At 40.9% G+C, this 12,681-nt stretch overlaps 1 protein-coding gene across 27 annotated transcripts in view; it reads left to right on the top strand.

The window, feature by feature from the left end:
* ARID1B (AT-rich interaction domain 1B) overlaps positions 1 to 12,681 on the top strand; it is a 413,107-nt gene that overhangs the window by 283,174 nt on the left and 117,252 nt on the right. For all 27 annotated transcript variants that reach the window (XM_070256330.1, XM_023633152.2, XM_023633155.2 and 24 more), the window contains one exon: positions 9,837 to 10,080. In XM_070256330.1, the coding sequence (XP_070112431.1) occupies positions 9,837 to 10,080 (244 nt within the window). The remainder of the gene's footprint in view (positions 1 to 9,836; positions 10,081 to 12,681) is intronic.

Raw genomic sequence — 12,681 nt, 5'->3', positions numbered from 1 at the left:
GACACACACCTGACCTAATGTGTCACAGTTGTGAAAAAACAAGGAAAGATTTGAGAAATTGTCACAGATTGGAAGAGATTAAGGAGACATGGGGAATAAATGTAAGGGGAACTCCTGGATTGGATCCTGGAAGAGAAAAAGAACATTCTGGAAAAGCTGGTAAAATGTTAATTGTCTGTATTTTCATCAATAGTATTGTACCAATGTCAATTTCGTAGTTTTGATAAATGTGCCATAGTTATGTAAAATGTTAACGTAAAGGCAACTGGGTGAAAAGTACATGGGAACACTCAGGACTATCTTTGCCACTTTTGTGTAAGTCTAGAGTCATTTCAAAATAAAAAGTTTATAAAAATCCGGTGGAGGATGTAGAGCAAATATGTCTGTTCATATGATTCATGTGAATGGGGAAAATGTCAAACTAACTAAATTTTAGTAGTAGTCTACATATAAAACTTCCCTTTATTCCACGTGGACTCAGTACAATTTGTGAGTTGTGTGTTTCTCTGTTTTTTTAAGTTGCTAATTTATTTGCGGTTCCTATAGGTCTTAGTTTTTAAAGCATTTTGTTGCTGTATACTGAAGAAATAAATGTCTCCTGAGGGTTCGTGCCTTTTCATTTTTAAGTTTTATTTTCCGAATTTCTACGTGCTGAGCACTGTACTTCTAATGTAAACAGTCATTTTTTTTACCACGAGAGATGCAAACGGTGATGTTGATTGCTTTTCTGTTATAAAGATTTATGGTGTGCTTGCAGTAATAAAAGCTGGTATCAGCGGACAAACTAAATCTTACATATTTACAGATCTTGTTAGTTTATCAGTTTGCTTTCATAGCACATGGGTCATTCTTACTTATAGTTTCATACCTGGTCTTGACGTCTATAAAACCACATCCCTCCTCCTGACATCATTAGTTGATTTTCCCTCTTTATCACTAAATGTTGTCACCAACAGTTTTGGAGTAGCAGGTATAAAGAATATAACCTGTTAAAGGCAAATGTTACTCATAATTCGTTTTTAGACACTGTTGTGCTATTTTAGGGGTAAGGTGTTTATCCTTCCGCTCGTTTTATCTGTTGATTCTTACATGTAACTGAAATGAGTAGGAGGACTTTGTAGACTCGTGGAATTATTGCAATCGAAAGAGCACACTGCTGTTCTTCCTGGACTGTAGCTGTTCAGGCACTGTTTGTTGTTGTTCATTTATTTATTAAATTTTGTAGAATGCTAAAAATATGTAGACTTTTAAAAACACTTTACAAATTTATTCTTAAGTTTGACCCTGTAATTTTAATCATGTTTAAAGCATTCTTTTATAAACACTTGTGAAAACATGATTTGTTTTCTTTAAAATGCTTAACATTTCTTATTTGGCATCCCACTGCATTTTTTTTCCTTCTCTGATAATATTAAAACTTGCCTTTTAGGGCCCAGCCCAGTGGCATAGTGGTTAAGTTTGCGTACTCCACTTCAGCGGCCTGGGGTTCACGGATTCAGATCCTGGGTGCAGACCTAGCCCATTCATCAGGCCATGCTGTGGTAGCATCCCACATAAAACAAAGGAAGATTGGCACAGATCTTAGCTCGGTGACAATCTTCCTCACAAAATAGACAAAAAACTCCCCTTTTAGACCTCTGTTGGCTCCCTAGTTCCTAAAAATGTAAGCCCGTGGTCCTTGGCGTGGGCATCTGAGGGCATTCACAGCTGCCTTCAGGTGGCCTCTTCACCTGCTCCTTTCTCACTCAGCCTCTTTTCTAGCTTTCCTCATCTCCTCACTGTTCTTTCTCTAGGTGGCTGCCCTCCCACTGTCCTTCTTGCCTTTGCTCATTGTTCTCTCTGCTCCGGTCTCCTGCCCACCACTTGTGCAAAGGGCACGCCTTCCCTCGTTGTCTGGACCTATCTCAGGCAGCAGCCCCTGGGCAAACATGCACCGGCTGAAGACATACCATTCTGTGTTCCACCACACTTACTAATTCACCCCTCCACCATGGAATTTCTGCTTTTTATTAGAATTTATCTGTTTAGCTGTTTGTCTCTCTTCATTGCGTCTCCATGAAAGAAGGACATTTGAGTGTACAAGATCACTTACTAGAGGCCAGCTTAAATATAAATGTCACCCACATGTAAAAACTGCCTTCCACCTCTTTTTCCACCTCCTCCCACCCCCGATCCCCACAGCTCCATCTGCAAACCTTAGATAGGGCGTGCCTGCCAAAGGAGGACACTCAGTACAAATGCCTCTCCCAGATTATTCAGTGTTCTCCCTTTATTTCAATATCTCCCTGTACAGGTAGTCTGTCGTTTGTATTAATAAGGCTATCCTTTAAAATGCCACTGCTCTTCGAATAAGAAAGGGCCAGCAGTTACTTGCCATGAGTCTTTTTCGTGATAGGCCTTGTCTTGAGGTCAGGAAGGGTTTTGGCTATGTTGGACAATGAGATCAGTTAAAAAACATTTTGACTGGTAGGAACAATGGACTGGAGCTAACAAGATCCTCTAGTTTCCTCCTGTAATGCAGTGTACATAGTGTCTCTGGTCGTTAGAAGGCGCTAAGCCAATGCGAGTCGTGCTGTCGTTGCCCAGCATCTTCGTGACTGTGGTCGTTGTCATCGTCCTTTGTGAGGGTCGTCCTAGGATTGTAACCAAGAAGGATAATGTTATTTCCAGGTGAAAGTTAGTCTCAGATGCCATCCAACCTAAGATAGCTACAAATAAATTTTCTTACCACATTTTAAGTTCAAGACCGCCCATACCGTGTTAGAGAGTCCGTTTGTTCTTCCTAGCCTGCATTACGTCTCCAGACTCTTAATAGTTGAAGGGCAGGGACTCTCCCTGGGCAGAGTTCAAAAACTGAGAATAATTTAGGATCCCCTTGAGGCCTGTGCAATGGAAAAAAATTTCCCTTACGTGATGCATATTTCATACTTATGTTGTTTACCATTTCTAAATTTAGAATGGCGGCACGTTTCATGTCGGGACGTTTAACCCATGGACCTTTGCGGCCAGCTTTTATTTTAGGTGCTGATCTTTAAAACTCAAAGAAAATATAACCATTGTAATGATTTTTGCTTATGATAGTATGCTTAACTCCGAATCTGGCTTTTGTAAAGTATCAGTTTAGCTGATTATCCTGTAAATGTCCCTTTAAAATGAGAGTTACCCATAATGGAATATTTGCTGGAGAAAGACTGCAAATGAATCGGGTGAAAGTCATTTCCCCAAAAAGTGATTCTTGGCTACCTCTCTTAAAATGAATTTTGACTCATTAGTTTTCCTTGTGTTGTCCCTGGCTTTGGATATGGGTTTGTCATTTGGGGAGCTTGTGACTTTTTAAAAATTAGCATCAAATATTTTTTTTGTCCAGTTGACCTCATACATCTTAAGGCTATGCGTTGTATGTATTGTCACATATAATGAAGAGAGAAACATTTGTTATTTGGACATGTTTAAATACAAAGTAAAAAAAAAATATATATATATATGTATATGTAAGACTTGGAAAGAAGATGTTTTTAATGCCTAAAAATTATTGCTTTGGAGAATTTTCTTCATGGATTCTGTCTTTCTGTTCCTTTGTATTTTTTAATTCATTTAGACGGGAAGTCTAAGCTTTTACTCATTTGCTCTCTAGACAATGAAAGCGGAGACTTTGGTGGGTGTCATAAAATACGCTATTACACACAGGTTCGTTCTGAAAAGAAGACTACAAACATCACAGAAATTAGAGTCACTGTGAGGTTTTCCTTTTGTGTATACGTCAGTCAAATTATTGGCTCACTTCTAATATCAGTTTCAACGTGTATTTGTGTCACATGTCCAAAGCAATAGTTCTGAAATAAGATTGGAAGGTATGAAGTTATTTTACAGTGTGTTTCCAGAGCTAAGCATCTAATGAAGCTGGGTGCTTGGCCTTCATGATGTTAATTGGAAACAGAGGTCTGAGAATGCATTGCTAAATTTCAATAGCAAAGTCAATAGTTTTCACTAGAGTGTTTATGGTAAATATTTAGAAATATTTGCATGTGCTGGCTCATGTTGTGTAGTGTTTGCAGCTGTATTTTACTGTGGGGCTTATAAATTCGGTGATATTCACCAGTGGCCAGTCCAGTCTCTCTTCTCTTTGACACCATACCTGGCCCAAGGAGTCGCTGCCCTTAAGAAAGTTAGGGTCTAGTTGGAGAGAGAAAGAGAGAACTACACACCTGAATTTCATAGTTAATGTTCTAAAACACAGACACTATTTCTGCTTTTGAAGATGACTAAGAGACTTCTTTAAAGACCACTGAACTGGCATTTTAACCTGTGCTTCAAACCCCTGGGAATCACAGTGAGAAATCATTAACTGTATCCTATTAAAATCCTTAAACAAGAGACCTGAACTAGTCTCATTGATTGAAATATCTTCTCTGTTTCTAATTCAGTGTTTATCCTTGTGCTCTCTTGGGGCACTTCTGAGCAAGAGATGCCGGAATGTGTACGATGCATTGCATTTCTCTATCGGTGGCTGATCTAATACCATCCACTAATTGTATGGAGAACCATAGCTTAGAGTATTTTGAAATTGATTTGCTTTTTTGAAAAACCCACTTATTTAATTGAGCAAGGGAGTAAAATTTTCTGCCTTATTCCCAGTTCTTTCAGACAGTAAGATATCACCAGCATTGACTGAATTTATCCATTAGTAAGCTAAATTGAATACCATCAAAACCAAAGATGTCTTTTGATGTAGTAAGACATAGTATATTAATGTAAAATATTTTTAGAGGGGCCGGCCTGGTGGCGCAGCGGTTAAGTGTGCATGTTCCGCTTCTCGGCGGGCCGGGGTTCACCGGTTCAGACCCTGGGTGTGGACATGGCACCACGTGGCAAAAGCCATGCTGTGGTAGGCATCCCACGTATAAATTAGAGGAGGATGGGCATGGATGTTAGCTCAGGGCCAGCCTTCCTCAGCAAAAAAAAGAGGAGGTTTGGCAGCAGTTAGCTCAGGGCTAATCTTCCTCAAAAATGTATATATATATATTTTTAGAGAGGATCATATACACTATGTAGACTTGAGAGAATGTTTATACTTAATGTTGTATGTCTGTTATATATATGCAGATCTCTAAAAAGTCTTCCTCTGGGGCCGGCCCTGTGGCTCCGCTGCAGTGGCCCAAGGTTTGGTCCTGGGTGCCGACATGGCACCACTCGTCGGGCCATGTTCAGGCGGTGTCCCACATGCCACAACTAGAAGGACCTGCAACTAAGATATACAACTATGTACCAGGGGGAACTTGGGGAGATAAAGCAGGAAAAAAAAATGGGCAACCGTTGTTAGCTCGGGTGCCAATCTTTAAAAAAAAAAGTCTTCCTCTGCTCCTCCTTCATGGCATGTCCCCGTATACATTCCTCTGTCGCTGCCTTCCCTCACTTTATCCCATCATATTGAATCAGGAACATACCTCTGCTCTCTGCGAATTCGTAAGTGTTCCTCTCGTCAGATTCTGGTAGTATTGTTATTGCTCCCTGGCGGCATTTTGCTCTAAGTACAGTGAAATCCCTTGTACTTGTCACTTGGGTTACAATGAAAATTTCACATGGGCTGAGAGTGGAGGGATGATGGTTACAGAAGGGAGCCTCTTTGCAGGGAACTTTCATTTAAATTAAGTTTTAAAGTAAAACAAGCTTTTTTTTTTAAGGTATTGATTTTCTAAAAATAAATGAGCCATTGATCGTGGGAGTTAGATTATTTTTAGCGTGCTGGAAAGTAGTCAGTATTCAGAGTGGTGTCCAATAGTGCAAGCCCAACTTGCTAGCCAGATTTTGCCAGAGCAAATTGTCCTGGCAAAATACCGAATTTAACATGCGTGAGCCCGTGAAGTCGTTGCTTTACGCATCACTCCATCAATAAAGAGGAAGGATGTAAGGAATGCTGTGGGGCAGGGGTACTCCAGCCCCTTAAGAGTCCTCCTTGCAATTACCTTACCTGCCAGCTTTCCAGCAAGATAAATGGAAGCACTGTAGCTTGAAGGTGCCTTGGTTAGAATGAGATGCGGTAAGGTCTCTGTGTTCTTTCCAGGCATCATAGATCTGATAGTACTTATAAAAGAAGAATAGTGTTGGTGCCCTGCTGACTAAATTGTCCTCTGGAGGAGTATTAGTTACACAGCTTCTTTGTTAACGAGGCTGAATGTTTAAACTACTGTTGAACTTCTTTTATTCACGTGTTTTAAGATCGCTATACATACCGATACCCTAAGTATCTGCAGGGCGGGAATATTTCTCTGTAATTTACATATAAAAGTTACGTGTGTGTCTAACAGTAATATAGAAATGATATCTTTTTATTACTCTTCTGTTACACTGAGGTCTAGTCAGCGCTGAAATTCTGATGACATGTGAACAGTAAGAAAGCCACCGTTTTTATATTTTTCTCTTGATATTTCCTTGATCAGCTGGTTGAATAATAAAAATGTTTTTCATGACTTTTCAGCTTGAACGGAGCTCTCTTAACACTCACCCGTGTCACTTTTTCAATCCTAACGTGGAATTTTAAGGGAGGACGGGGAAGGAATTTATAGGTAGTGCAGAGAATTTAAAAAATTTCCCAGGAACGCTTTGTTTTTCTATGAAGAAAGGTTTGCACAAAATTACTTAACTTCAAAGAATGATTTTTTAAAAATTGAATCTGCATTAAGTCTTTTCTATGTTTAATTCCCTAAGTAGTATAATAGAAGATAGTGGTTTTATGTCTGGTTATCTACCAGTTTTTTTTTCCTCTAAAGATGCATGAAAAGCATATTGCCTCCCAGCTGATTCTGATCCGACTGACCCTTTGTTTGTCAGTGACAGACATCTGTTGGTGTTAGAGAGTGCGTCCATGCGTGGAGCCCACTGCCCATCCTTATGGGGGCTCCTTCAGAGAGAGTACCGTTCTGTCTGGCTCCCACTCGGCGTTTTCCAGGTGGATGCAGGAGTGGAGTCAGGCCCGTTTTTGGTGGCGCCTGTGCAACTCCTGACGTGCAGTGGGTCACCATGCAGTTCAGCTGAGGCCTGTCTCACTCATGTCCCCAGGCGGTGAAGGCCTGGAATGCCGCGGCTCTCTGATCAGAGGTCAGCACGAGTTGCCTAGTAAGGGCCAAATAGTAACTATTTTAGGCTTCGTGGGCCATGGGGTCTCTGTCACAGCCGCTCTCCGTTGTAGCCAGAAAGCAGCCATAGACAACTGAGAGGAATGGCTGTGGCTGTGCTCCAGTAAAACGTTATGGACCCTGAAATTTGAATTTCAGATATTTTTCATATATCACCAAATATTACTGTTTTGGTTTTCTTTTCAATCTTTAAAAATGTTTGGGGGGCCAGGCCCGGTAGCCTAGTGGTTAAGTTCAGCATGCTCCTCTTTGGCGGCCCAGGTTCAGTTCCCAGGCATGGACCTCCACCACTCGTCTGTCAGTGGCCATGCTGTGGCGGTGCCTTACATACATAATAGAGGAAGATTGGCCACAGTTGTTTGCTCAGGGCAGATCTTCCTCAGCAAAAAAAGAAAAATTTTGGCTTCTGGGTGGAACAGAAACAGATAGGGTCCGATTTTAGCCCACACACCATAGGTTGCAGTGCCCTGCTTTGAAGAGGCCCTGCAGGTGTGTCCCTTTGCGCTTCATGAATTGGTTATGTGGGGTTAGGAAGGGAATGCTTTGGGGGTAGGGACTTAAAGAATCCTCCGGGTCCCCTGTCAGTCCTCCACACCCCTACAGCCACCCCAGCTCCGAGGCTGCGCACAGTGAGGAGCCAGCACTCAGCCTGGGACGGGGAGGAGAGGAGAGACTCCGTCCTGTGTTCTGTTTCAGCGCATCAGTGCGTGTGTGTGTACACATCTATGAGCTTAAGTTTTGTGTCGAGGAACTCGGATAATTGCCTTGATTGCTGAAGTGTAAATGCCTCTACCATGTATGTAGCCTGTTACTTACTTAATGATCTTCCTCTGTTTCTACCTGTTTCAAAAAAAGTTGTGTTCAGTTCCAAAAGTCTGACGCAGTGTTTCCAGTAATCAAGTTAAATACATTTTACCAGCTGAATATGTGCAAAATCATGCATCTCATGTGCCCTGAGTAGAAATGTTTATATGTTTTTTTTCTCTCAATTCTGCAAACGTGATTCAGTTTGTTCCATTTTATTTTGGAGATTTGATGGCAGTTTTTTCTAGGGTGGTATTTTCAACCTACCCTGTTACTGTTAGATTTGTTATTCATAAGCAGATTTATGTGACGTTGAAGATTGCTCTCTGTTTTACTTAGAAAGATGTTATTCTTCTTAGCACCAGAAATCTTTGTTTTTCTATAACATTCATCTTTTTGTGGGGTTTTCATCAGCTATTCTTTAGAATGTATTTTTTAATCATTGGCAATTTGCTGTTAAAAAAATAATTATATGAATTATTTTTAGAAAGAAATTAAGTATATTATATGATGTGAGAGAGGATTAACAGCTAAGCTTTCCAGGAGACTAGGCTCCTGATCCTGAGTTTGCTTGATGCCGTTTTGGGGTACCCTGAAGAACTGTACCCAGCTCTGCTTTACCTGGCCCCATTTGTACTCCTGGTCCAGATCCATTCTCCAAATCCAGAGCATCTTCCTCCAACGGTTTTCAAAGCCCTAGTTTTAGAAGTCCCAGGAGTAAGCAGTGATGTAAGAGGAAACATTAATAGAATTGAATGAGTGGAAGGTATCAGGTAGGATTGGCTGTGCTTTGTGGACAGTAGCGTAACAGGTGTTTCTGATCGCAGTGTGCAGTATTAGGTTCTAGATTATCAAGACAAGTATCTTCTCCGGCTACTCACCCTTTAGAACTCACTCAGCACCGAGCTGTCCGCCGCCTCTGGATTTGCAGACCTAGTGATGAGAATCCAGTCCTCGTGGCAGGGCTGCACTGACTTACCGAGCATCTGCTGGTGGCCCCGTTGTAGGCCCCGGTGCCACAGCTGTGAGGAAGGCCAGAATAAATTCTCTGGCCCCCTCGCATTCTGATGAGGGTGCGAAAGACAGTGTCCTCCCTTCTCTTCTCTAATGCCCCCTTCATCATCAGCAGCAGATGCATTCAACAATAACTTTGATTCTCTGAGCTTCCGTTTCTATATCTGTCAAATGGGGATTTTAATAACTGCCTTAGAGGCATAATCGAATTAGATAGCATTAAAATTGTTTGCTTACGATTGTTATAAAAAGTAAGGTATAACATAGGACTCCTTCTGCCACAGGAACTGTCTAAGGGACTTATTTGCACAATATCGTATCAAAGTACATGTCACTACTTTATTTTAATGGCACTTTTGCAATTCCTTAAAACGTAAGAATTTCTCACCACAAGGTTTGGTTAAAATTTTGACTGCCATTACATCAGAATGTCCTAGTTTGAAATTCAGACAGTGCTCCAACATTGACTTCTAAATAGAATGATCCAAAGCCGTAGTTTTCAGTTTACTGAAGTGATCACTTAAGAATCAGACATGCCATTCAGATGGTAAGTGGCCGCCTAAAGTGCTGTTTCCTGTGACTCTTGAACAGGTTGCCTTGGACCAGGTGCTCACTGCTTCAAGGAAAGCTGTAGGATGGGTTTATGAAAGAGAGGCACAACTTCCCTCACTTTTTAGGGATAGACCAGATCTTATGGGTTCAACTTATGAGAGACCTCATTAAAGTCTTCCAGAAGTAACTGGCCATGCTCTGGATTCTGGCTGTTATCCAGAAAACCTTTGTCTCTGAAGGGGGCCTTGTTGTGATTTTCAGATAGTCTCTTGATGAGATATTGGTCCAAATACATATTACTCTATAAATACAGGCTGTTTCTTTCTTTCTTAGGACCTGTCTGGCTCCATCGATGACCTCCCCACGGGAACGGAAGCCACTTTGAGCTCAGCGGTCAGTGCATCCGGGTCCACGAGCAGCCAAGGGGATCAGAGCAACCCAGCTCAGTCGCCTTTCTCTCCACACGCATCCCCCCATCTCTCCAGCATCCCTGGGGGCCCCTCGCCTTCTCCTGTCGGCTCTCCTGTTGGCAGCAACCAGTCACGATCTGGCCCAATTTCTCCTGCAAGTATTCCAGGTATTCATTTCTTAATAATATTATTTTACTCTATAGTAAAGACAGACCTAGCGTTCATTAATAGCGACGTCCATTTCATTACTTTTTTCACCATTTGAAAACCTAGTGATGGCACCACATATTAGGAGCATAACTTTGTGAATTATCACCAAAACATGCAAGAGTCTCAATTCCTAAAGACACTCAGCTAATGAATATAAACACCCGATTAATAAAATCACCAATTGCTTTGACATTTTCGGTTTGCACGTTTACCTTAAATTATGCCATAAAATTATTTATTCTCTTAACATATGTTTTGTAATGATTCTGTTAACTAAGATCCTCTGGTAAGTGCCACGAAGGTGAGATTGGTGACTAGTAGTGGTCTTGGTATTTATGGTTCTATTTAGTTTGTACCATGGCTGTTATTTTCTAAAATATTTTTAGTATTTATACTTATCAGTGTCTTAATTTGCCAGCACATGTTCAAGGCCTTGTTACTGGTACAAACTGTTACTTTCTAATTTTCTTATAAGGAGTTCATGTTCCAGTTAACTCTTGCCTTCAGCCATGTCAGTAGTCATACTGCTGTATCTTCTGCTTCCTTTGTTGTGTACTTGAGGTTACTTATTTATTTATTTGTCAGCTGCCTCATCCTCATCCAGCTTGCTTATCTCAGACTTCATCCATTCAAACCCACCTAGCAACTAGCTTTCCTTTATCTGCAAACTAGATGTAAAGTTTTTCTATGTCACTTGTGCTAACATGATATAGGTGGCTGCCAGAAAGTGCTTTTTACTAACCTATCAGAATTGATATTGAATTGCTAATAAATTTTCTGATAGTTTATTCTGTTATCTTGAAAGCATGGATGGTAGTTTTACCACTTTACTCCTTTTATATTTAAAAAAAGTTTATTATGGGATGTCATATATATGTGAATATATATATAAACATACATAGCACATCAAATGACTACTCATGGACCCCCAGTTGGGAGCTGGAATGTTACTAGTGTTACTGTATCTACCTGTGTGTGCCTTCCTTATTTTCAGCTCTATACCTCTCCCCGTGCCTCAGATATCTCAGAATATGTTTTTAATCATTCTTTTTGGCTTTGGGTTTCTTTTTTTTAAAGAATTTTATTTCAAACATTCATAAAGTGTATATCGTTAGTCTTACTTAGTTTTGAGCTTTATAGAAATGTATCATATTTAGAATAACTATATAATTTGTCATCCAAGGTGAGATACTTGTGAGCATGTAAAAGTTGCTATTAATAATTACAGTAGGACATCAGGCATAACGCGGGAACATTCTGGGCCAATCAGGAAATAAGGTCACCCCAATCATACTGTATGTGGTCTTCTAAGATTTGCTTTATTGACTAAATGATATGTTTCTAAGATTCATCCATATTTTGGATATAGCTATAATTTGAATTCATTTTGATTAAGGTGTTTTTGATGTTACTTTTCTTTCAGAAATATTTGTCCTCATAATGATTGTAATAAAACCTGGATTTATCTGCTTTTAATATTTTTAAAGCTATGAGTACTCCATATTCCAGAATTCGTCAGGCGATTTTTGGTATTGAGATGGTTTTTGAGGCATCACCTACATATACATTGGAAAGTTCTGTGTAAAATATTGTATGTGTTCAAGAACTTGCTCCGCTTTCCGAATTGGGTCAAAAAGACTTAATAACCTTCTCTGAGGTATAAAGATATTGTAGTTGTTCATTTAAAATCCCTGGCGTGGGTCATTCACCCTCTGGGGATTTTCACACACACGTTTATCATTCCAGATGGGGATTTTGAGACTCTATTGCACTGCGTGGATTTTGGTGCGGGATAGAACACATAACCCCACAGAAGGGCTCACTGTAGACACGTGACATTGCCTACTGTGGAGCGGGTAGCTCGGCAGGTGGAACTGGTCTCAGGTCCCGTGAGCTGTGCTTTGCACAGAATGAAAATTGGTCAGTGGGTTACTCTTCCAGTGTCCTATGAGCACCGTGCAGTGAGACCCCCGCTTCACAGTGACCAAAGGGAGGACCCAAGTGTGATCTCTCTCTTTCAACTTCTTGTAAAAGTGAGTTTTTTGATAGAAAGCTTTCACCTTTCTTGGAGATGGTGTTTAAAGCGTATAGTTTGTTTTCTAAACTTGTGTCAGAAATGCTAACTGCCTGGGCCGACATTCTCGTTTCACCATCCCGTCCCCAGTCGGCTCCTTGCAGCCTGCATCTGCCAGGTGCCTGAAGCAGCTCTTCAGCGATCTGTACAGGAGAAGAAATGACGCAGAAAACATTCCACCTGTGAGGGGGCGTGCTGTTCAAGTAAATCCGTAGCTCTCCTTGCTGAGTGTGAAGACATGTAGTAATAGAATTGCATAAAACCTGGCAAACAGGGCATTTCCTAATGTCAGTGTTATTCCGAGAGGAATAATCTCTTAGAAGATCTGATGAGCAGTGTTGGCGTTTGTTTACCTCCCTCCCCAGTGGAATTACACACAACACCTGACCTGGATGGACTTCCATCCTCGTCTGATCCCACCTCCTCACTTTAGAGCTCCTTTACGAGCTGTGTGACCTTGGACCAGCCTCTCGGCTTCTCTGCC

The sequence above is a fragment of the Equus caballus genome, chromosome 31 (genome assembly GCF_041296265.1).
Source record: "Equus caballus isolate H_3958 breed thoroughbred chromosome 31, TB-T2T, whole genome shotgun sequence".
In the NCBI taxonomy this organism is placed as follows: Eukaryota; Metazoa; Chordata; class Mammalia; order Perissodactyla; family Equidae; genus Equus; species Equus caballus.
This window is presented reverse-complemented; position numbering and strand designations above follow the sequence as displayed.